This window comes from Carex rostrata, chromosome 21 (assembly GCF_964058835.1).
Source record: "Carex rostrata chromosome 21, lpCarRost1.2, whole genome shotgun sequence".
NCBI classification, from domain to species: domain Eukaryota; kingdom Viridiplantae; phylum Streptophyta; class Magnoliopsida; order Poales; family Cyperaceae; genus Carex; species Carex rostrata.
The window spans coordinates 2059501-2085184 of record NC_135938.1 but is presented as its reverse complement, the minus strand read 5'-3'; the positions used below and the strand labels follow the sequence as shown (position 1 = coordinate 2085184).

At 33.6% G+C, this 25684-nt stretch overlaps 2 protein-coding genes and 1 non-coding gene across 4 annotated transcripts; all 3 read left to right on the top strand.

Moving 5' to 3' along the window:
* Positions 1–6410: 6410 nt before the first annotated feature.
* On the top strand, positions 6411–6492 carry TRNAS-UGA (transfer RNA serine (anticodon UGA)). The gene has a single exon. It is a non-coding gene; the product is annotated as a tRNA-Ser (tRNA).
* Positions 6493–6956: 464 nt separating this feature from the next.
* Positions 6957–10610, top strand: LOC144573510 (uncharacterized). Its single transcript, XM_078323293.1, has 8 exons — positions 6957–7131; positions 7316–7414; positions 8823–9010; positions 9095–9224; positions 9318–9505; positions 9794–10015; positions 10101–10160; positions 10251–10610. Exons 2-8 carry the CDS (start codon positions 7321–7323, stop codon positions 10395–10397), a joined length of 1029 nt encoding a protein of 342 aa, XP_078179419.1. The 5' UTR covers positions 6957–7131; positions 7316–7320; the 3' UTR covers positions 10398–10610.
* Positions 10611–12578: 1968 nt separating this feature from the next.
* On the top strand, positions 12579–18100 carry LOC144573004 (nuclear pore complex protein NUP98A-like). 2 transcript variants are annotated; one of them, XM_078322659.1, is made up of 13 exons: positions 12579–12854; positions 13171–13515; positions 13623–13883; positions 14047–14322; positions 14585–14815; positions 14961–15583; positions 15724–15811; positions 16145–16202; positions 16309–16447; positions 16546–16668; positions 16791–16965; positions 17104–17145; positions 17269–18100. In XM_078322659.1, exons 1-13 carry the CDS (start codon positions 12836–12838, stop codon positions 17847–17849), a joined length of 2961 nt encoding a protein of 986 aa, XP_078178785.1. In that variant the 5' UTR covers positions 12579–12835; the 3' UTR covers positions 17850–18100. The 2 variants fall into 2 exon arrangements, with proteins under 2 accessions (XP_078178785.1, XP_078178783.1); XM_078322657.1 differs by having other exon boundaries at positions 17266–18100.
* Positions 18101–25684: the final 7584 nt, after the last annotated feature.

Below are 25684 nucleotides of genomic sequence, written 5' to 3'. Positions count from 1 at the left end.
ATCAGGTTAGTCAAATTTTAGTCAAATTTATCGGATTGCTATAATATTGTTTAACTAATCTATGTGGCATAGAGATTAAGAGATCACTAAATATGTTCTTAGAATGAAACAAATTAAGTACATCATCGCTATGATTTACTAAATAAATAATGTATTTTTCTAGCGTCCATATATATAGAGGAAATAGGAAATTGTAAATTAATTTTTATAAGGCCTCCTGAAGCACCTGTGCGTACTGGAATTATAAGGCGTATCGAAAATACAAGGAGAGACAGAGGTCAGCCACGATTGACATGGAATGAAGCAGTAAAAAGAGACTTGAAGGAGTGGAATGTATCTAAGGAGTGGATTTCGGACATGATTGCGTGGAAGCTAGCGATCTACGTACCAGAACAATGACCTAATAGTAATTAGAGATTATTTAGAGGTAGTATTATAGGTCTTAGATCATAAGACTAGTAATTTAGAGTCAATGATGCTTGGGACTTTAACCCCTACGATTGATAGTTTAGATAAAATATAGTTAATATTAATATTAGTATTATTACTATGAGGAGGGATCGGATGACACCCTTTTTTGGTGACATCGAATAACATCGTGTATTTTCAAAGTTTTCAAAGTCCAAACAGTTGATCCAAACCGTTTAACTTGATAGATATGTTAAAATGTGCTTGCAGATCAAATTTTACATTTTTCTGAATTTGTTTATTATTTATTAAGTATTCAACAAAATCACTATATTCAGACCGCTGAATTTTTGTACCCATCTTAATAAATAGTAAAAAAATTCAGAAAAATGTAAAATTTGATCTGCAAGCATATTTTAACATATCGATCAAGTTGAACGGTTTGGATCGACTGTTTGGACTTTGAAAATGCACGGTGTCATCCGATCCCTCCTCTATTACTATTATTATTGATACCAGTAATACTATTAGTATGCCTACTATTACTATTATTAGGGGTGTCAATGGCACCCTTTTACCCGTTTACCCGACCCGTATCGTATCCGAAAACATGGATAAGGGTAAGATTTTTTTTTCGTTAGCTAATCGGGTACGAGTAAGGATAATGATTTTTTTTCCATTATCTTACCCGTTTTCCTATAAGATAATTTTTAAAAATAAATTTATATATATAGAGAGAGATATATTTGTATGAAGATGATACATGACACAATATTGTATTTTATTAAATTTTCATAATACAAAGTAGTTGTATTCATTATTTTTTTTCTTATTTTGAAAAATATTTTATCGAAAGCACAAATCGAAATGTTAATGACATTTTTTTATCCGTTTACCCGACCCGTACCGTATTCATAAAGACGGGTAAGGATAAAGATTTTTTTTCGTTATCATAATGGGTACGGGTATGAAAATATCTCTACCCGACCCGTATCGTACCCGTTGACACCCCTAACTATTATTATTACTATTACTATTATTATTATTATTATTATTATTATTATTATTATTATTATTGTTGTTGTTATTATTGTTATTATTGTTATTATTGTTATTATTATTGTTATTATTGTTATTGTTGTTATTGTTATTGTTATTGTTATTGTTATTATTGTTATTGTTATTATTGTTATTGTTATTATTATTGTTATTGTTATTATTATTATCATTATTATTATTATCATTATTATTATCATTATCATTATTATTATCATTATTATTATTATCATTATTATTATCATTATTATTATGCCTACTCCCTTACTCTTGACAAAAAAATGGCCTATTAATAGCACATTAACTAAACTAAGTAGAGAAAAAAGAGGTAGCATAGTTGACTAAAAAGAGTTATAGAATTGTTATACTCAAATATCGAAAGTTTAATTTCCCTCACAACTTCGCAATATTTAAAAAAAAAAAAAACTTCACTCACGCCAGATCAGCATTTAGATCATTAACAGTTGAGCAAAAAGTATTGCTAAATTGCCCGACGGCTAATTCAGTAGTTCTCAAGAAGAAGAAACAAAAAAAAGGAGTTGCCAAATGCCAAGAGGGAAATAAATCTGCTACGATTCTAACAAGAATTGTAGACCCTCTTTTTTCAAATCTAACCATCAATATTTTAGAATGTACGAATTTTAAAAACAGTTAATTTTTATAGACGAATTTCTAAATAAATGAGTGGTTGGATTTGAAAAAGGAGGGAATCGTAGCAGATTTATTTCCTGCCAAGAGACCGTGTGCAGTCTTTGTACTTTTTTTTATGACCAATCATGTGTGATGAGAAAAAGAAAAAAGGTAAGTGTACTGTACATAAGTACTTGTCCTTTCTCCTTACCATCTATTCCCGCACATGTAAATGTTGGCATGCGCAAGATACCAGACATGAAATAAAGGACGAAAATTGAATGACATATGAAGTAGAACTAGTTAATGTAAAACCATTACTTGTAGAACTAATTAATGTAAAATATTTTATAAAAATGATTTAAAAATTTTCACCATGCCTAGAAAAATATCAAGTTTTTATATAGTGTATTAAGTACATATATATAGCATAACAAATATTTATATCTAACATATATATATCAGGTATTTATACATATATAGTTTATGTCTTTTACTTAAACTATCAAGTCTGAATACTTGAGTTATTAAGTCTTAATACTTAAGTTTTCAAGTATTAATTTATACTTAACATATTAAGTCTTTATACATAGCATATTAACAAGAAGAAAAAATAGTGAAGTGAATTGAACCAAGTACTTAAATATAGATATAATATAAAAGAGAAAATTAAGTACAAGACGTTTATATTTTTAGTTTTACAAAAAAAATCACATATCATCAGAAATATGAGTGAAATTAAACAGAAGAAAAAAAATCATCTATTGAAAACGTGTAAGAGATGAGTGAATGATGAAAGAAATAAAATAATTTCTTTTTCTTTTCTTTTTTTAAGAGAGAGAGAGAGAGTTCAAAGAGAAAAGTGGATGTCGCAAAAGAAGGTCAAAAAAGAAAATTGAGTTTATTAGATATAATGTGTGAATTATTTTGAAAGGTACACCTATCCAAGTCATCTTTACCCCATAGATATAATGTAGTTAGGAAAAAAAATCAGATAATGTATAATGTATTTTGAAAGGTACAACCATCCAAGTCATCACACAAATTTTTACCCCGTAGACAATTTTTTTCTTAACTACATTATATCTAATAACAAAGAAGGTACAACCATTCAAAATACATTATATCTAAATTTTAGTTTTTTATAAGACTTCAATATGTAAGATCATACTAAAAAGCTAGGTACAACCATGGTACAACCATCCAACTTTGAAAAGCATTTTAGCCTACCACAAACATAATTTGTGTGAATAATTAGATATAATGTAGTTAGGAAAAAAATCAGATAGGTTTGTACTATTTGTTTAGTGTGGAAAGATTTTAACAGGGCAGTTTTGACTACATACAGTGCACAAATTATAGAATCAAAATAATAGTGTTGTATATAACTTGTATGTTGCATCAAGTTAAAATTGCTTTGTTAAAAATCTTTATCCATGGCTATGTGAGTGTGTTGCAGATATATTTTAACTTCTCACATGATTGGAGAGATAAATGCCAATGTGCCATCAGGCATCAGGCCATATCAATCTGAGGAGTTACCAAAATGTGAGGTGTTACAGTTACAGTTACACTTACACTTACAGTGGTAAGATAAATTATTCCTCTCATTAAAGCTGGGAAACAACCAGAGCAGGGTAGGGGGTGTTTCACAGAATCCGTATCATCCCAGGTACCTGAGGTGAAAGTTCAAAATCAGGACTGTTCTTTAAGCATGGCACAAATCTTAAAGCAGCCCCTACAGTCACAGGCTCACAGCAGCTACTGAATTGACTTTGATTTGAATAGAATTAATCTGGACCGTTCGTTCTTTTAAATTGCACCTCAGGTACCTGGGCAGATACGCACTTGTGTTTCACATCTCTCTATTCGTTTTTCACATCGCTCTATTCGTTTCCTCTGTTTTTTCTTTTCTTTACAGTTTGATACCAGATCTAAGTTGTTGCTATACATTATGGCATTTATTATCACATTAACATCAGTAATTATGCTTACAATATATTTAGCGGACCCACTGTGTGTGTGGGGGGAGCGGGGAGGGGCTACCATCTCCTGGATTTTGAGTTTTAGTGGTAATTTCTCTCTCTGGGTGTTTGTAATTTGTAATATTTGTTCAACATCCATAGCAATTAGTTGTTAGTCTCAAGTATAGAAAGCAGTATATGTAACCCAAACCATATTAATTTAACAGAAAAATAATCAAAAAGTATTTCAATTACTTTTTCAGTCATAATTAAATTTTAATAGAAGCTGAAAGTTGGCCTATCGTTAACTTTTGTGATGTACTGATGTGTTGAATAATCAGAAAAATAATCAAAAAGAATTTCAATTACTTTCTCAGTCATAATTAAATTCTAATAGAAGCTGAAAGGTGGCCTATAGTTTACTTTTGTGATGTACTCATGTGCAGTAGAATATTAAATGAATTGAAAATACAAAATAGTAAGGTCTTCTGAGAGACGTCAGCATCAGCATTGTTCAAATTTTAGATCCTTCTTAGAGCAATCAAATTCTATATTATCAGAGAATTGACCCAACATTGCAAAACCAATGACTAAGACAGCAACTTAATTTAATAATTGTCTTTTATGAATCCAAGATTTGCTTTTCCCAAGATGCACATTGACTATGCTTATAAAAGAGAGAAAAAATTCCTTGGTTTTCTGTGTTAGTTGGTTTTACAGCATTGAACTTTGCAATATTAGTTCTAAAAATGAACCAATACATAGAAGTAACAAATGACAACAGGCTGTATATATTAATCAATTACAAGGACAAGTTATTAAATAGTTCAAAGTAATTTTATCAGATGATCAATTTTTTTAAATTATTTTAACCTTCAAATTCAATAGAGAAAACATAGATTTAGCCCAGCGGACCCCATCATGTCTAGCTCTCATTTATCATAATTCAATCTATTTATATACTAAAACAATAAAAATTTAATTTTAAATTTTCTTTATTTATATTAGTGGTGCAAACTGATCGGATACGGATCGGATAGTGGTAAAACCATATCCATATCTGTCTTTATATTTTCGGATATGGATACGGATCGCATATTAGACGGATACGCACGGATACGGATTGAACATTAGATGGATACGGATCGGATGTCGGATATCCGTAGATATATACATAAATATTTTCATAATATATGTTAAACCATATGGTATATATCTATTATTCGGATACAAATAATTAAAATTCAAAACCATATCCGTATCCGTATCCGCACAGATATTCGGATATCGGATATCCGTATCTAATTTTCAGATACGAATCCGGATATAGTCGGATATTATCTGATCCGTTTGCACCCCTAATTTAAATGCTTTAGCAATCAAACAACTAAAATCAATTTTAATATATTATCTATTAAAAAAATATCGTGCTTGAATTATTTGAATTACCATGACTCAGTATTAGTATAATATGGATGGATCGGTACCGGTACTGGTACAAATTCGCCTGTGCATATAATATAACCGACCAAAGGATCAATGGATTGTATTTTAGCAACAGTTGAAGTTGCTTAATAAATTCATCACGCATGACTCAAAAGAGGAATGCTTGCTTAGTATACAAATGATTTATGATCCATAAAACCATGTGTTTGATCTTCATTAGTCTCCATGACAACATAAGAGGGCTTTGAAGCAATGGTGCATGTGCATTAATTGTTTGTAAAAGATAAACCAATTGCATGTGCATTGTTTGTAATTTGTAAACCATAGACTTTTCGTTCTTTCTTTCTTTCTTTTTAAAGAAAAGAAGGACTAAATATAAAAGAAGACACAAATCTGTCTGGTAGTCACATCCAACATCAATAGAGTTTCTGTTCGTTACAAGCGACAAACACTTGAATCAAAATCATGTGATTTTCTGAAGGCTGTGATTAGTAGATTCAAAGTGCCTATTTTGATTGAAGTGTTTCAACATATATAGACTCATTATCAACCTTTTTTGTCTTTGTTAAAATAGTTACCTGATATATAACCGCTTGAAAGCCATTAGGCCTTGCACCTATTTTAGTGCAATCATCCAGAAGAGTCCAAAATATCAACAACAATTACTGAAAAAAAAGTGCACAAAAAGTGTACATAAAGTGCGATGCAAAAATTAGGCAAAATAAAAGGGACTGTATTAATTAACTACAAGTCGATGATCAAATTACGTAAGCGAAGTTTTGTCCAGAATTTTCAATAGAAGCCCAACCTAATTATTAGCCCATAATATGTGGGCCTAGGCTAGTTGGGCCTATAGTTAATATATATTTTGTATAAATATTATTTAATGAGTTAGATGAAAACAAAGTCGATATGTCCGAGTGGTTAAGGAGACAGACTTGAAATCTGTTGGGCTACGCCCGCGCAGGTTCGAACCCTGCTGTCGACGATTTTTAATTTTTACCTTTTTAACGTTATGTTTTATTTTGAAGACCTGATTGGCTGATTCCGATAGAAAGTTCTGTGACAGTGACAGTTATACATGAAGAGTCTAATACTCGTTTTGATTGGTGAATCGTTTTGATTGGTGAATTACAAGTTACAACCAACACGTTCGGATGATTATCCAGAGTCCAGACCTGCACGCGACGCAAAGCAGGAAATAAATCTGCTGTTATTCCCAAGGGATCACAAGACCCTGTTATTCCAATATCAGCCGTTGATCTTTATCGAGATTCGGGCACAAAAATATTGAACTGTTGTGATAGACATAACAGGGTTCTGTGATCCCTTTGGAATAACAGCAGATTTATGTCCCTGAAAGTGACGCATTCTAAACCTAACGAAGGACGGCATTAATTATGCTATTATTCTCTTCCACAGATCCTCCCTTACGAAAATGACCTAATTAATTAATTAATCAATTATTGGGAAATTATGCAAGCGAAGTTCTGATTTGCGTTTCAATCAATCAATGTCTACTCCTATTTTCTCAACCTCTTATCACTTTCCTGTACAGAGTCCACCCCTCTTGCTCTTTCAGTCGACCGATTGAAGAGAAAGGTTTCTTCTAAAATCGTTATTCTAGGTAAGTATTCATTGTCATTTCTAGGTCCAATTGCGGAATTTCACAGGCTAGTAGTAATATGAAATTCTCTTTCATTAGATCTCAATGATGTTAATTTCTAATTTATAATCTGTTTGAGGGATCTACTACTGGTTTTGGTTACTTTTTGTATTATGCAATTAGCTATTCTGTAATTTGTGCATAGGTTCAATGGCGTCATACAAGAAGATGTTGTTCTTTTCTGCACTGGTTTTCTGCTTTGCAATGACCAATGCTAGAACTATGCTGCCTTCACAAACTATGGGTAAAGTATTTTATTCTGGTAACCAATACCAGCACAAATTCCTGGTTCGCCATTAGACTGACATGTACATGAATTGAACACTGACGAACCCAAATCAAACCCCTAATATCATAGTTGATTTTAACTCCTATTCAGTTATGCAATTAGGTATCAATTTAAATCCCATTTTGTATAAATTTAAAATTAGATGTGTAGTTGTTTGGTACATAAACTTAGACTTAATAAGACTTGGCGACATTGGAGCATTTTAGATGTTGAAGGGCTCTTTGTTTGCATAAATTTTGCTCATAGGCTCATGGCCTTATTGACTATTGAACAACTCACCCCTTGAAATAATTTAATTTAATTTAATTTTGATACTGCAAATCATTTTCTGATGTGTTCATCTAAACAAACATTGTTTTTTTTTTTTTTTCATGTTGTGTTGATGTGTCTCAAAACTCAGTTTTCTCCACTTGATATTGTTACAAGTTCTTCATGATCGAATTATTTCATATTAGTAATTGATAATTGATCTGCTTTAGAATGGTTCTCGACTTATACTTGCTAAAAGTACAGTTCTCTCATACCATTAGCAGTAAATTATAGCATTCCCATAACCATGTAAATCAATGTCTTTGGAAATTTGTTATTGAGGGCTGAGAACTACATTTTTAAGTAAATATCATCCAAGCTTTTAGGGGCACAAATAACTAAAGAAAAAGGGTATATGACATGTCATTCAAATTAAGAACACACATTGGAGTCAATGGTACTGAAAATTAAAAGCTACGGTACAATCTATGTTTTTATTTTTATTTTTTATAATAGTGGGGGAATACCCCATCAATTTCATTAAAATCAGAAATAGTGAGAGGTACCAACCAGCTTGTACCAGTCACCAAAGATGGTACGATCTATGTTAAAGCAAGAATACATTATGTAAGAAAATTGGAAGCTCTAAACAAGGAATTATAACAGTTTAATGTTTTCTGCTTCACAAAATTCTGCCTCATGCTCTCCTAGATTTATGCAAATGCCATTATGCCAACAATCCAATTGAAAAATAAACAAAATAAAAATAATAATGGAACTGTAAGGGGTACATCCCATCCAATAATGGTTTTAGCTAACCCAACTGAAGACCAATGATTGCTTTAAATTTTGTCCTTTGTTGTTGTTGTTGCTTCTTATAGTTGTGAACTTGGCTAATTAGGTCATCATTAGATGTCAAAAATAGATTCTGGTAATGAAATTATAGAAGCTTAGACATTCTGACAGAGTAAAAGCATAAAATGAAGACATCATACTGTATCATATTTCAACAAAAGGCCACAGATAAAACTACACCAAATTATATAAATTATGCTCCTAACACAACATCAGCTATACTTTCATGGTTAATATTTACATCATTTTGTTGTTCCAGCTGAAGTATCACAACCTACAGAAGAAATCATTTTACCAGTGGAAACTGTTAAAAGCTCACAATTCTGCCAATTATGCGAACAATATGCATCAGAAGCTATAGATTATCTTTCTAGTAGTGAGACGCAAACTGAGATTTTTAGTACACTTTACCACGTTTGCTCCAAACTAGATTACCTTAAACAGCAGGTGTGTGTATTGGTCTTAAGTAGTCATAAGGTCATACCTGTCATTTGTTGGTATGCTAATTTCCTTTGATGTTTTCATTTCCAGTGTATTACAATGGTGGATTATTACGTACCCCTTCTGTTCAAGGAGGTTGAGGATATAAGCCCAGATGATCTCTGTGATAGATTTAAATTATGCAAAGGAGATGCCAGACAATGGTTGAGCTTTGTCGAAGGTGTGATGACATTGTGTGCATTTATTTTTTAGCTATACATTATCTAATATTTGTAAATTAAGTACAATGAAGAAGTGCGTTCTTCCATGCTAGGTGATAATTATAAGCCAACTAAGATGGAGAATATGCTGGTTGTAAGTAAGAAAAGTTCACAGTGGTGCAAAACTTGCAAAAAGGTTGCAACAGATGCCCTCTCATATCTTGAAAAAAATCAAACTGAAGCTGAGATCATTGAATTTCTTCATCAGGACTGTGCAAAATTAGATAACTTTGAGGAGAAGGTATGTGGAAAATTTTTCTGTCAGTACAAGTTGATCCCTTCCTTTACTTGACTTTTGAAACATTAAATAGATAATATGCCACATAACTCAAATGACAATTGAACCAAAAGTATCTTACCTTACTAGTCTAGGTTTTATGAAATTTTCCATTTTTTACTCTTGTAATTTTCTTGTGCTTCAGGATGCCGTGGTCATTAATAACAAACCATTAGCATCTAATACAGGGGAATTTATTAGTTTGAAACTGTGCTTCTCAGTTAATTTATTAGTGTTGTATTGTCATGGCAGTGTATTGTACTGGTGGATTATTATTCCCCTCTGTTATTTTCTGAGATAAAGAAAATAAGCCCAGAGAAATTTTGTGAAAAAACACATTTCTGCATTTCTGAGGACGTATCGATGGCTACTCATATTCATAAAAAGATTGAGAAATTTAATGAGGATACTTGCTCGATATGTGAGGAGGCGGTTGAACAAATTGCCACAAAGCTCAAAGATCCAGACACTCAGGTTTTTCTTTAAGATTTACTGTTTAGTTCATTTACTTTTTTGTTGATAAAATTACTCTCTTAAGCTTGTTATTGTATATTGGCAGTATGAAATTATCAAGATACTTCTCGAAGAATGCAAGAAGACTGATAATTATGTAAAGCAGGTGAGTTTTCAATTTATTGAAGAGTTCCAGAAAATTGAATTGCTAATTAAATCCATCACTCACTTGTGCTTCCTTTTTATTGCCACTCAGTGTAAGAGATTGGTACTGACATATGGTCCGTTGTTTCTGGCGAGGCTTGAGAAGTTTCTAGAAACACAGGATGTGTGCACCCGCATTCACGCATGCAAATCCAGCATGCAACGTTTCTCTGGGGATGTTGTTATAGCTTCTGCTTAAATTAATACCATTGATAATATTTCACTGTTACCTTGTATTTAATTCCGGTGATATGCATCGTGTTTCATTATGTAAATCAAAACAGAGAAGTGTAAGTAGGTTGTGTATAACTTTTTTTTATATATTTTGTTCATAAATTGGAAATAAATTATTGTATTAGTTAAGGCTTGTAATCAGTATAGCAATCATATTTTGTTTTGGGCTTTTCAGTAATGTTGAGTGCACGTCTCAAATTTATATAATTCTCTTATGTCAGTACCACTATCTCTATCTATAACACTGAGAGATGCGTGAATTTAAATCAGAAGCTTTTCTTGGTTGACAGCAAGATTAGAGTTTCATTGTTTATTAGCTGGGCATGTAAATTCTCCGTGGAAATATTTGTTTAAAGACAATTTTATTATTTAAAATTGTTTGTTCTAAATTTTTATAAACACTTTAAAATATGTAATCCGAACTCTTGTACATGGAGTAGAATATTTTCTTCGAGATGTTATATGCAAAAAATATTAAATTAATTGTACTGGGAAACGCTAATAAGCAAATCAAGTTAAAATGTTCCAAATTTTGTGTAAATGGAAGAAAAGCAATACTAAAAATCAAGTAACAGAAGATATGATTTTTTAAAATTGGCCCAATGGGCCTTACAGAAAATATGATTTTTTTGTTAACGAATGTTTTGTACTTATTAATTTTGTAGCTACACAGCCCAATAACTGTCCAATGCGGATCACCAATAAATAAAGGGGGTGCTGTTTCATGAGAAAATACTTTAATTCTTCTTAAAATCTTAGTATTTTAAGACGCTCTAAGTTTGTCAAACAAGTTTCCTTTATAGAGCTTAATAACATTTTCTTAGTCCTTAAGTTATTTGTCTGTCTCTTTATAGAGCTTAAAATATTGTTAAAAAGATCACTCTTCTAATTTATTTGTTGATCGGGCTTACCTCACTACAGCTTAAAATTTAAGCTAAAGGTCCTTGCCAATTTAAAATTTTATTGTTGATTGGGCTACTACTAAAATAGTAGTGCTGTTTGACGAGAAAAAACTAAGTCTTCTTAAAATTTCTTTGTATTTTTAGAAGCTCTAAATTTGTCAAACAAGTATTTTTTTATAGAGCTTAATATTACTTCTTTAGGTGGTGTTTGGTTGGGGTTTAAAAATTTGAAAGCCTAATTTGGGATAATTTAGCGATTTTCTCATTAATTCTAGTTCTTTTAGATTAAGTCACAAGCGTAAACTAAACATTAACCCAATCTTGATAATTAGCTTAATTTTTTACATTTTAAGCCTACTTAAAAATCAGCTTATGTAATCTTCGTCTGATTCAATTAAATCATATTTGACAGTTTAACTGTGACAAAAATCCTTTATTCTATAGTTTAAATCTCAATCAAATTATTAAATTATACTTGATTTAACTTAAAATAAACTTCTTACAAAAATATTTTTCAATTTTATTATCGATCAGTCTACCTCACTGCAGCTTAAAATTTAAGCTAAAATCCCTTGCCAGATTAAGTCTCCTTAAAATTTCTTAGTATTTTCACAAGCTTTACATTTGTTCCCTTTATAGAGCTTAACATTGCTTCTTTAGTCCTTATTTATCTCTCTAATCTTTTAAGCTTGTCGAAATTATTAAATTATAATTTGACATGGTTTAACTTAAAAACCATCTTAAAATAATTATTCTTCAATTTTATTTGTCAAGGCTACCTCACTACAGGCCTAGAGGTGTTTATTGGGTCTGGTTTATTCGGTTTTGAACTGAACCGAATTAGTTTGGACTAAACGGTTCATTTTTTTTGTTTAATGGTTCAAATCGATTTGTTTTTTAAAACCGAAATAACCGAACCGACTGAACTTTTATATTTTATGAATTTGGTCCGGACTGCTCCAATTTATTTCATAATGCTTCAGTTTATTTCTTAATCAATTGCTTTAAATACTTCGGTTTATTTCTTAATATTCCAGTTTATTTCTTAATGCTTCAGTTTATATCTTAACATACTTTGATTTATTATAAATCAATTACTTTAAATTAATATAATTCGGTTTGAACCGAACAAACCGAAATAAAACTTTGGTTCGGTTCGATTGCAATGCTAAATCAATTCGGTTCGGTTCGGTTTGAACCGATGAACACCCAGCTTAAAATTTAAGCTGAAGGCCCTTGCGTGATTAAGTTTGTGCGCTTTCGCCTTCTCCTTTCTCCAGACCTAAACTTCTCTCCCTCTCTCTCTCGCTTTTCCTTCCTCAACAGTCTTATAGCACTCAAAGCGCCTCCTCTGGCGCGGTGTGCCATTCGATCTGTCTTTGACGGTGCCTAAACCCGGTGCCGATCGCCAGAAGCGAAGAAGCAAACCCTTCTGCCTTCGTTGTTAGCAAACCAAACGAAAGCAAAGCAAAGCAAGGCGAACCAAATCGACGCAGCGGAGATGTTCGGCTCCACCAATCGTAAGAATGCTCTATGCTTTTTCTTTGCCTCTAGGATTTCTTGGTCTAAATGTACTAACCCTTCTTGCATCCCCAAATCTCGGTGTCCATGTCCGTTAGGGTTTGGTTCCTCTTTTCTACAAGGGGCCTCTTTTCTTTTTATTCTATGACTGAATTTGAAATCTATTGGTGATTGGATTAGCTGTTCACAAATTTCCTCTTATACTTAGCCTAATAGTAATTTGGTTTTCTTTCGAGGTAAGGGTTCCTGTATAAACTGCAATTTATTTGTGATGATCTGACAATTAATACCAATATTGCAATGTTTACAATTCAGCATTCGGGCAGTCCTCGAGCAGTCCGTTTGGGCAGTCCTCTAACAGCCCGTTTGGGCAGTCCTCTAGCAGCCCATTCGGGTCCACGTCTCCGTTTGGTCAGACGCCACCATCCAACCAGAACAACCCGTTTGCACCAAAGCCCTTTGGCAGCCCCACAAGCACCCCTTTTGGGGCACAATCGGGGAGCTCTATCTTTGGGGGGACATCAACGGGTGTTTTTGGCCAATCTTCGACTCCAATGTTCGGCTCTTCCTCCACACCTGCTTTTGGTGCCCCCACCACTCCTGCTTTTGGTGCTCCCACCACTCCTGCTTTTGGAGCCGCTTCTTCCTCCGCTTTTTCAGGTTCGTCTGCCTGTCCATCCGCCTCGTAATTCTTTTTTTTTTTTTCCTTTTCCTGTTGAATTGAATCATGGATTGCTTTTTATTATTTTCTTTCTCCAATGTCACAGGTTCTTTGTTTGGGCAGAAGCCAGCTTTCGGGGGGTTTGGGTCATCACCTACCCAGTCTACCACTCCTTTTGGCTCCACTTTTCAACAAACGCAGCAGCCTGCCTTTGGTAGCACTGGCTTTGGTTCAACACCTGCATTCGGCGCCTCATCGACCCCTGCATTCGGTGCCTCATCAACTCCAGCATTTGGTGCTGCGTCAACCCCCGCATTTGGTGCTTCGTCAACCCCTGCATTTGGGTCGACTTCAACCTCTTTGTTCGGTATGTACTATTACTCTTTTTTTTATATATTCTCAATACTTCCAACATCATCGTGTCTTCAGATATACACAGTTATACTTTACAATTGCATTGAACTATTTGTGGTCTGTTCTGGATGTTTAATCTAATAGACAATATTATTGTTATTTTTTTTATTTGATAGGCAACACCACAGGAGCATTTGGGGCTTCAAGTACACCCGCCTTTGGTGCCTCAAGCAGCCCTTTGTTCGGTGCATCAAGTACTCCTGCATTTGGCGCATCCAGCACACCAGCGTTCGGTGCTTCAAGCACACCGTCTTTTGGCGCGTCAAGCACACCAGCTTTTGGTGCAGCAAGCACACCATCTTTCTCCTTTGGGTCGACGCCAGCATTCGGCCAGACGGGGTCTACTTTTGGAACCAGCACTTCCCCTTTTGGTGCCCAGAGCTCTCCATTTGGTATGTGCTACTTTGTTTATCTCTTCACCAAGATTGATTTTAGTGGTTGAATTAGGCTGGGGAACAAGGGTTTGGATTGAGTCCTATAATTGCCATCATTATGTTTTGTTTGAAGCTATATCAGTTTTATAGGGAAAATGTATCAAGTGAACTCTTCTCCTGAGTACTGATTTTCTTGCACATATTAAATTTGATGATAATATTTAAATTACTCGTGCATGCATTAAATAATCTTTAAAAACTTGCTGTTGATGGTGGCCAGGTGCTCAAACAACAACCCCAACTTATGGAAGCCCGGGTTTTGGGCAACAAACCGGTTTTGGGGCCCAAGGAGGTGGAAGCCGGTTAACTCCATTCACTCCAACACCTGAAGAAGGTGCCAGTGGGACGACGGGCCAGACTGCTAAGTTGGAGTCCATTTCAGCCATGCCGGCTTATAAAGACAAGAGTCACGAGGAGTTGAGATGGGAGGATTATCAGCGTGGTGATAAAGGTCTTCTTTTCTTGCTCTCTTGTTTTTGCATTTTCCTTTATTTCATATGTATATAAAGATTTTTGTATTTGTACACCAGTTCATATTATATTATAATGGTTTGGTTGCTGATCATATGTTGATTTGCATGTAAAATATGTGTCAGGAGGACCTAATCCAAATCCCGTAGGTGCATTCGGGCAGACAACCCCTACACAGCAGAGCCCATTCGGTGCGACAGGCACATTCGGGCAGACAGCAGCCTCTAACCCCTTCTCATCATCAACCCCATCAAACCCATTTGGCCCCAAAACCAGCACCCCAAGTTTTGGTTCGACTGGATTTGGGTCCACCAGCACCCCGCTCTTCGGCTCTGCCTCCTCCTCCCCATTCGGTTCCTCGACCTCCTTCGGCGCCACCACCACAACTCCTTCCATCTTTGGCGCCCCCTCCTCTGCAGCTGCCCCCTCATTCAGCTCTTCATCTCTCTTTGGCGGCACCAGTACTGCTTTTGGCTCTGCTCCAGCTACTGGATCCAACCCTTTTGGCTCAACATTCGGCGGGACCCAGTCGTCGGGGCTGTTTAACTCATCAGCACCTTCATTCGGCCAGAATCCGTCCCCTTTTGGTCAGCCTGCCACTGCACCTGGGTTTCAGCAAACTACACCTGCATTTGGATCGACAAACCTACTCAATACCCCCTCCACTGGCTTTGGGGGGAGTATGTTTAGCAACACCACCTCTTCATTGTTTCCTTCCACTACCCCATCTGGGTTTGGCCAGACTACTGTAAGCCTCATGCATCAGCTTTGTTGGTAGTTATATCATTCTGTTTGATTTAGATAAGAACTTCCCTGATGAATATTGTTTCTTATATGTCTTGAACTTGTACTAATGATTTTGTACTTTCATTTGTTGTATTATCCCAGCCTACCCTGTCTACCCCATTCCAGCCTGCTGCTCCGGCTCAATCCTCGGGTGCCTTTTCATTTGGCAATTTGGGTCAGACCCCATCAGGTATTTTATACTCTAGTGATTTTTATTTTGGTGCCTCTGGAAATGCCCACTGAACGTTCAGAAATCTTTTCTTTGTCTATTTGTATGTGATTCTGGCTTTTTAAATGTACACCTTCGGCTCTGCTTTTGGACTCTCTGGATCATAAAAAAGAAGAAGAGTATTTATTGAACATACTGTTTTAGATCATATAAGAAAATTGGATAGAGTCAAAATTTTGGGTTCGTGTTGATCCATAATCAGGTTCCTTTTGCATTCAGAGTTCTCTTCTTATCTTTGTTTGTTTGTTAACCTTTAAAACAAGCATTTGTTGTTTTCTTTTTTGGTACATTAAGCTGGCTCAGGTGGATTTGGCTTTGGTGGCAATTTTGGTCAGAATGCCTATGGCCAATTGTAAGTCTCTCTCTCTCTCGAATTTCAAGTTCTATGACATTACCTGTTTTTTTTTTTAGATTTAAAAGGTAGAAAAATATGATACTTTGTCATTGTGTTGTTTTAGGTCGGCTACTCAGAGTAATGGGGCCATTCAGCAGGTTGCTGTTACAAATCCTTTTGGGGCTCTTCCAGCCATGCCAACAATGTCCATCGGCCGTGTGGGTTCCACCCCCTCTGTTCAGTATGGTATTTCAAGCATGCCGGTAAATATTTCTCTCCAAGGTTTAGACAATAAGTAGCTTTCATTTTATATACTAGTAATGAAATGGTGGTCAACTTTGAACTACACTGAATTAAACAGGTTGCTGACAAGGCTTCTTCGGGTATTACTAGAACATCGTCGATGTTGGTACCACGGCATCTTTCTCAAAGGAGAATAAAGCTGCCTCCTCGTAGATATCCTTCCAAAACGGATGGCCCAAGGGTAATATGCATGTTCTCGTGTGTGCCTAATTTGACCTTTTTAGAACCATATTGTCATTTATTTAATACTTGAAAATAATCTCAACTTCCCTGTGCTTTTAATTTAACCAAACCAACAAATAGGTGCCTTACTTTGCGGATGAAGATGAAGTGCCATCGACCCCTAAAGCTGATGCATTTTTAATCCCTAGAGATAACCCCAGATCCCTCATTCTCCGTCCCATTGAGCAGTGGCCCCCTTACACCAGCACTGATGCCGAGGTCTTATCAACAGATGGACCTACTGAAAACACAAATGGTCTGCTTTTCTCTCTCATCATATTCTGTTTTGATTTGGTTAAATTTTGTGTTGACCTATAAAGGTTTAAGCTGCTCTGGTTTCAAGCTTGTGTGGCATTTTTTGAGTTGAAATTGTTTTCATTTTGGTTGTCGTCAGGGTTTGGACCAGAAGAAGAGCCCTGGACTGAACATGCTGATAGTATGCATCTCTCTCTCTCTCTACACAATTTTAAAACCTTGGCAGCAACTGCCAATCTCTTTCTCTCTCTAACATCCCATCATAGTGAGTGACACTCATTGCATTCAAATTTGATGCCAGCAGGAACAGTAAATGGGGGGATGGGCACTCGGCTGGACCACCACCTCGAGACAGCGGTGCAGAACAAAACCCCTGTCAAGTCCCTTAGGGAGGTTAACGGCAGCACAACTTCAAATAAGGCGGGCACTTCCCTGAGGCTGCCAAAGCTGACACGTGAGGACTACTACACGGTGCCACGCATCTCCGAACTGGAAAAGAGGGAGCGTGCAGAGCCTGGGTACTGCCGGCGGGTGAAGGACTTTGTTGTAGGGAGGGAAGGGTACGGGAGCATCATGTTCTATGGAGAGACCGATGTCAGTGGCCTGGACCTGGATGCCATCATCGAGTTCGGGAACCGTGAGGTGGTGGTCTACCGGGACGAGAGCAGCAAGCCTCCGGTGGGGCAGGGGCTCAACAAGCCGGCCGAGGTCACCCTGCTCAATGTCAAGTGGGTCAACAAGAAGACTGGGCAGCAGTACCTTGAGCCTGACAGGATCCGCAAGTACACTGAAATGTTACAGAAAAAATCTGGCCAGCAGGGGGCCTACTTCATATCCTACAACACCCTCAAAGGTGAGTGGAAATTCAAGGTCGACCACTTTTAGCGTGTGCATAGTAGTTTCACCCACTCACTCAGCCTAGCCCTTCTCTATTCTTCTTTGTTCTTTTGGCTTTATATTAGTACCTACCATGCTTGTGTTGTAGCATACTTTGTGTGTATTATTATTAGCATGGACTGTAGTTTGGCATTTCAACATTTTTGTCTAGATGTTAATTTCACCAGGAGTTATGTAACTGCTATTTGTGTATTTTCGTTGATTAAAAACTTGTTGCATGCCAGATGCTCTTTTAAATTGTGGTGTGGTGTTGGGTTGTTGGTTATTGTGGATTTTTATTTCCTTCATTGTTTGTGGGCTTTTTCAATGATATTATGGAAGTATTGGGCTTGGGTTTTAGGGAGTAACAAGCTTTAGGTGCTACATGGGCGCAGTTGTTAAATTTTTTTGTTGCTCCACACACACACACACAAAGGTTGCGTGTATCGGTCGTTAGGTTTTATATATTCTTTTAGCTAGCTAGCTAACTTGCAATAAGCACAGCAGCATGTATGCTTTATACGTCCCTAAGATCATGCCTGGTTGTGGGGTAGAGTTAATGAGTATTAAATTGCTTACTCCATCTTACTCATATATGGCTTAAATTAATCTGTCTAGAGGTGTAGGAGTTTGAAAAATGAACCTCTGCTTATGACAGCGGGTCTTTTAGGCGCGGAGTAAGTTAATCCAGATGCTATGAGGAGCATTAACGTTGATTAATATTTGGATAAACATTCCTAATCATATTTGAAAATAAAAAAAGTTAATTTAATATCCAATCCTTTTAACTTATTCCAGTTTAACTCACATTTTTCTTCTGAAATTTATTAAATATAAATTATAAATTTGATTTAAATAAAATTTACAAATCAAATATTTAACAAGTCTTCCGGGTTAGCAACAAAAGAGTTGTAACTTAGTTAATTTCAAATTTTTTTTATTTAATGTTTTTAAGATCCATTGACTACAACATTTAAAACAACTAAAATCAAGTTAAGTTAATTGGTTCATATGATTAAACTCTTAATTTTGTTGAGATGCTAAGCCCTCAAATTGTTACAAGTTGTAACTTTTTTTTTCTATCTAAATTAAAATTATGAAGTTTAAAGGAAAAAAGAAAGTATTTAATAGGCAAAATAAAAAAATCGGAAAATGTGTTTGCTATTAATTGTGACATAAACTTAGTAAATATATAAGAGACTTAAATAGGGACAAAATGGGTACAATAAAACAAAATTTTCTCTCAATTCTTAATATTATGATTTCAGTGTTTTCCTAATTTTAATATATATTTTAAATTACTCTTGTTATTCATATTATATTTTTAAATAAATCAATATAAATTATTATGTAAGATAATATATTAAAAATATAAGATTAAATCATTTGCTATTAGTTAATTATCCTACATTATCTTATTTTTTTAATCAATATTTGGATAAACATGCATAATTATATTCGAAAAAGAAAAGTTAGTTTAATGTCCAGTCCTCAACATTTATCCTATTACTAAGAATTTATATAACGATCGAGAGAAAAATGATATGTGCATGAGGCTAACTAAATTGCATACTTTTGGTATGAAACTATGCTATGGAAATTTTAAAATGTATTTTTTTTTTTTTCAGTCATGTCTAAGAGATGATCAACTAAACAAACCCTCTCTGGCATTCTCTCTCCTCCATTATAATGATATTATTTAAGTTGGGACATATAATAATTATAAACCTATCTTTGATATAATCACCTAACTTTGAAAAAAAAGAAAGGGCATTCTAAGGATGATGGGTCAAAATTAAAACTAATAAATTGATAATTTTATTTGCCACTATGTACAAGCGTATAAACTTACCGTAATAGTATAGATGGGGTGTCAATCATAATAATAGTTTTGATCCATTAAATTATATTTGTTCAATAAGCTAAGTCAATTCAGATTTTTCAAAATTTTATAGAAAACTAAATTCTAATAGTAATCGATTGAAAAGGTTACGAGATGCAATTACTAAGATGTAGGCTATCATCATACTTAATTAAATTTTAAATTTTAATCAACTTTTACTTCAAAATTGATTCTAGTGATGTTTAAGGGTTTCTAATCCACATTTGTGATCTGGTATTTTAGTTAATCAAATCCACAATTATATTTTACAAGTAGAAAGCAATCCACGATATTACAATCTTAATTTCTTTATTTCATTTATTTTTTATTACTTTCCAACTTTTTTTTTATTTTTTTTTTATTTTGCTCCAACAGAATCAACCTTGTACCTATACCGATTTAAATTTATACATGACTCATATTTTGCAAGATATATTTGTTAATGATTTGATATTTTTTTTAAGTGTGAAACTTATATAAATTTAAATTTGTGTAGCATGATACCTTATATATTTTAACATAATTTGACATTAGTTAAAGTTTAAATTATCTATAATTTTTTTTTATTATGTGTGAATGTTGTACAGGTTTAAATCTATACTTGTTTAAATTTGTGGATTTTTTTAACATCAAGAAACAAATATAATAGAAGAATAAGCTTGAAACGAAAAGACAAGTGATACGAAATAACAGAGTGCAAAATAGCCGTCTATTGCATAAATAAAAAATATTAGTTAATATCTATTAATTAAGCTTGCACACAACAATGGAATAATAATAGTGCACACGGTTAAGCATCTATTATAAGAATTAAATATTAGAAATCTTTTGGTATTGAAAAGCCTAATTGTTAATTCGTCCAATTATTAATCAGTAATCACACACATCGCTGTCTTCTAGAAGATTGCGACTGTAATTAATTAACCACTAAACCAATAGCTTTGGAGTCGTACTAATTGAATATTAAAAGGAGTCTACTTCGGTTTTTAAATTCATAGAATATGACTTTGTCATGGTATTAATTTTAAAAAATGAAGCCACTGTAACGGATTGTGAAGGAAATGAAATCAGAATTCGTATCCTCTGCATTAACTCAAAAATGAAATCAGCTTTAAAATCCGTGCGGATTAGATCCGCACTAATATTAAAGACCTCCTATATTATAGGCGAGAGTCGGATGGGCTACGTTTACAATCAACCAGATGTATGAACTGAAAAGATTCTTTTTTGAGTTAATGTAGATGATGCGGACTCATGAAATCAGCCAACGGGCATGCACTTTTGCAAAAAAGAGAAAAAAGAATAAAAAAAGACACGAGTTAAAAGATAACAATAAACTATTAATCGGGTAATTATTTCTATAGCGATACAACATGTTGTCCATTCCGTATTGTCAGAATTGTTACATAGTACAGAAGTTAAGCTATTGTATCTATTCGATCCAGTGGCGGAACATAGTTCATTGCAAAGGGTGCTAAGCCACCCTTTTAATTTTTTTTTTAATCAAGTACATAGTTCAAGTAATTTTTTATTTTTTTACATGATATCCCCTCCTATGTAATATTGTAAATTTATAGGGTCTAAAATTAAATTTTGATGAGCAACTTTTGACCGCCTTTTAATTTCCCATTTGCATTTGTTGACTCCTAAATTTGCGTTCCATTTGTTACTGGAATTTGGAAAGTTAACCAAATAAAAAAAGGGAAATGTCACAGAGGAATCTGCGGATCAGAGGTAAAAGATTGTGTGATTTGTTCTACTTTCTTATTACTTTTTGTCTTTACCAGAAACAGCCTCAATTAAATACCTCACCTCCTCTTCAAGAAGAAATTCAGAGAAGTGACGAAATCCCACAGAGCAAATTTGCAGAAATTCAGAAAACAAAATTAAAGAGTTGCGCAATTCAATTTTAATTGAGTTTTATATTTGTTTATTTCAAAGTGAAGGAAAGCAACTCAAATTCTCAAACTCTGACTAAAATTTCAAGTCTTGATAATCAGATTTCTGAACAATTCCACATGTGATGAATATTGATCAAGAGCGGCCTTTACAGAGTTCTTTAAGATCATTTAAATATGAAAGAGATCCAAGTAAGCGTCTCCAACTGTCAGATTACTCTTCTAATGAAAGAGATGTAGTTAGAAAATTTTACATACTTAAGGGGTCTTACCGGTTTCATATGAGATTATTGCTGAATTTGATTTTTTAGAAAATCATAGGTCAAAATTTAAATAATATATGAATTTCATGTTTTTAATTTAGTTTTGATAGACATGGTATTTTATTGATGCTAGTTATTTATTGTATCTTTTTATGAAGTCAAACAGTGAAAGATTTTGTGTTATAAAATTTTTATTATTTTTTTAAAAATTATGTTTAGCCGATTTGAAAGATTTTATGTTATAAAATCTTTATTTTTTATTATTTTTTTTAAAATGATGTTTAGCTTCCCCTACATTCAAATTCTGATTCCGCCCCTAATTCGATCAACATCATTTTATTTTCCATTCCCATTTCATAATTAGAAACAAAAATATTATTATTCATATTTGGATTTTTAAATTTTAATAGATACGTTTCAAGATTGTTATTTGAACGAATGTGTTGAGGTGTGAAACAAATACAAAATGATGTAGACGTCTACACCTAAAACAAATGAATGCGTATTTCATCAATACTTTTAAACGCACATGCTCAGTATTAAAGATAGCTTTGTTGTTTATGTTATTACAAGAGAATTGCTATGTTTCTCCCCAACAATTTTGGTCTTCCGGAATGAAGCCGACCTAGGAAAAGCGGTGCCGCTCGTTGCTTCGTTTTTATTTCTAGCATGTGCTTTCACCGGATCCGAATCTGCTGAAATCCGAGGTCAGTACTGTTCACCCTGAAATCCCTGCAATCCGAATCCAGCCGTCAAATTGTTTCGAAAGACGTGCAAGGAAAAACCAGCTGTTTCGAGATGCGTTCTCAAAAAAAAATTTGATGGCTGGATTTCAGATTACAAGAATTTCAGAGTGAACAGTACCCGATCTCAGAATTTCAACTGATTTATTTCCGCTTTCACCTAGTCATTTGGCTCTTCTTCTTTTTTTTGGTGTTTTTGCTTTCTGAATCTAGTTCCAGCTTTTTGCTTCATCTTTCTGGGATTTTTATTCTTCACAATAATTGATTAACTTTTTCTTATCTTCTTTCAAGCTCTTATTCCTCTTTTTGACAATTGAAGAGTGGGTGGACTGAGTTGTGCATATAGATACTTACTTTATATGTTGTTGTCTGTGTTGGTTGTTTGTTGGCGTTTTGCTATGTGCTATCTTTTTTCTCATCCTCTTTTCTCTTTCTTTTCTGGCTGTGTTGGTTGTTTGTTGTTGTCTGTGTTGGTAGTAAATTTGATATGTTATGAAAGATGTAAATTTTACTGTATTAATAATATTTTATTCTAAATTATATAGAAAATCACATATAAATATAAAAAAATTGAAATAAAATAAAGTTAATTGCTCCATTGGTCTTTAGTCTTTACTACCTCCGCCTCTGGTTTTTCCTCATTAACACTTCTTTAGTTTTTTTATTATTTGTACTCAATATATAAATAAATCTACAAACATATAAAAATTATAGAATTTATAAGAAACTTGGAGATGAACCTTCGTCTTTTTATATTATTGCGAAGAAAATGTGGCTTAAGGATGCAAATAACTAGGGATGTAATCGGTCGGATACATATTGGATAGTGGTTAAACCGTATTCTTATCCGTTATAATTTTTCGGATATAGATACGAATGTGGATAGTCTCGGATACGGATACGGATTGAATATTAAACGGATACATATACGGATTGGATATCGGATGGATACGAATACAGATATAAATATAATTCGAATGATTAAAAATAAATTACTAATGTACATTATAGTAAATAATAACATCTAAATATAATTTTTTTTATTCATAAATTAGATCTAGTATTTTTCATAATAAGTTTGTTGGTTACAAAATATATATCATATTATCAAAACATTAGTCACTAATCATGTCATAGTGTTATATTGTTTATCAAAATATATATATGTATATACATTTTAATAAATCATTGATATGTATATGCAATTTAATAAATCAATTTAAGATAATAGAGTACATTTGTTGTGGTAGGAGTGTAAACGGTCGGATACGGATAGTTAAAATCTTTATCGTATCTTTATCCGTTATAATTTTTTGGATACAAATACAAATACAGATAGTCTCAGATATGAATACGAATCAAATAATTTAAGTAATTTTTTGAATAGAGATCCAAACAAAATCGGATAATATCCAATTCATTTACACCCCTACAAATAACTCTTCCATTTTGTCTCTTCTTTAAAAAGAGTTACAAACATAAACAGCTTATCAGTTCTGAATCGTGAGGCGCATCAAAATGAATACTTTATTTGTTATTAATCTATTAATGCACTCATAATTAATTATCTGGTCTGTAGCGAATGAAAAATAGATTGCTGAGAACCGAGGGTCACAATTCTTTGGTTTCACCGAAGATTATTCATAAATAAATTGACAAATTTAAATCAAAGAAAATTAATGCGCATGTCAGTTTGGACACTGTAGGATAGCATTATAACACTTTTTAATGAAAACCTATTAAATTGACGGTTAGCAATAATTAATAAAAATATTGTGCTCAACAGGTAAAAGTAAAAAAAGAAAAAGAAAAAGAAAAGGTTATCACATCGGCCAAATTGCACTGTTCTGATATTCTTGAATAGTTCTTATTATTTAGTGACAATGTGGCATGTCATATGAAGTACTTCAACAGGACTTGAGAATATTCATACACTTAAATAGATCTGCAACTGTTTGACATGAGGACAGCTTGGGTCCGATACCCATTGGATCCAAAGTGATTTCAATGGGTTCGCTAACTGTCTGATCTGCTTTAGGATCCGCGTCCGTAATTTCGCGTCTGCTTTAAAATCCGTATACACGAATTCTAAAGCAGATCCGGCGGTTACTAAACCTATTGGAACCACTTTGGGTCCAATGGACATCGGACCCAAGCAGAAGTCGTTTGACATGCTTCAATACATATTTTGGTCATTTCTGGTTCATACGAACTCGGATTAAAGTGATTTAAAGTTCTGTGAAAAGCTGACAACATTATCTACAACTTTGGTGTTTCATGTTTTTCCAGAATCAGAAGTCATAGTCAAAAAGGCGTGTCAAAAGAGTTTGTCAGGTTTGGACTGCGTGTTATAATTAATTAGTTGGTTGTGAGTTGATAGTGGGTTTTAAATATGGTTAAAAGTGTGTTTGAATTATATTTATTTGTGGGTTTGTAGGAGAGTTTTTAGAGTCTCTAGGAGGCTAGTAAGTGTAGTTTGGTATTAGCAAAAGTAATTGAGAGTTATAATAATTGTAAGATAGCTTTTAGAGGAAGGAATATGATTATATAAGTGCCCAAAATCATTTTGTAAGAAGATTATTGAGTTATTACGAATTTTATCATTTGAGTTGAGTTTATCTTTTCTTATTCTCTGTTGAGTTGAGTTTTGTTTCTCTTTAAGTAATATATTAGTTGAACTAGCTAGTGTCCTTGTGAATCTTTGTGACCGAACCATATCAAGTTAGACCATATTTGTACGAGGATAGAGAAAAAGAGAGAGAATGAAAGAAAAAAGAAAAGAGAGAATGAAATATTTGTTCTAATAAGGGGATGAAATTTAATAGAGGTTATTTTGTAATTTTTTATTAATCTATTTTTTTATCCTCTAATGCTTATATTTTGTTCATTATTAAATTAGGATGTAAAGAAAAAATAAGACCAACTAAATATGAAAAAGAAAAATATAATAACACTACTTTTTATTTCTTTCAATTCTCACCTACATTTCACCTTATTTTCAGTTAATATCCTGCAAAAATAAGAATTATCTTCTTACTACTTTACTATATTCATGTAT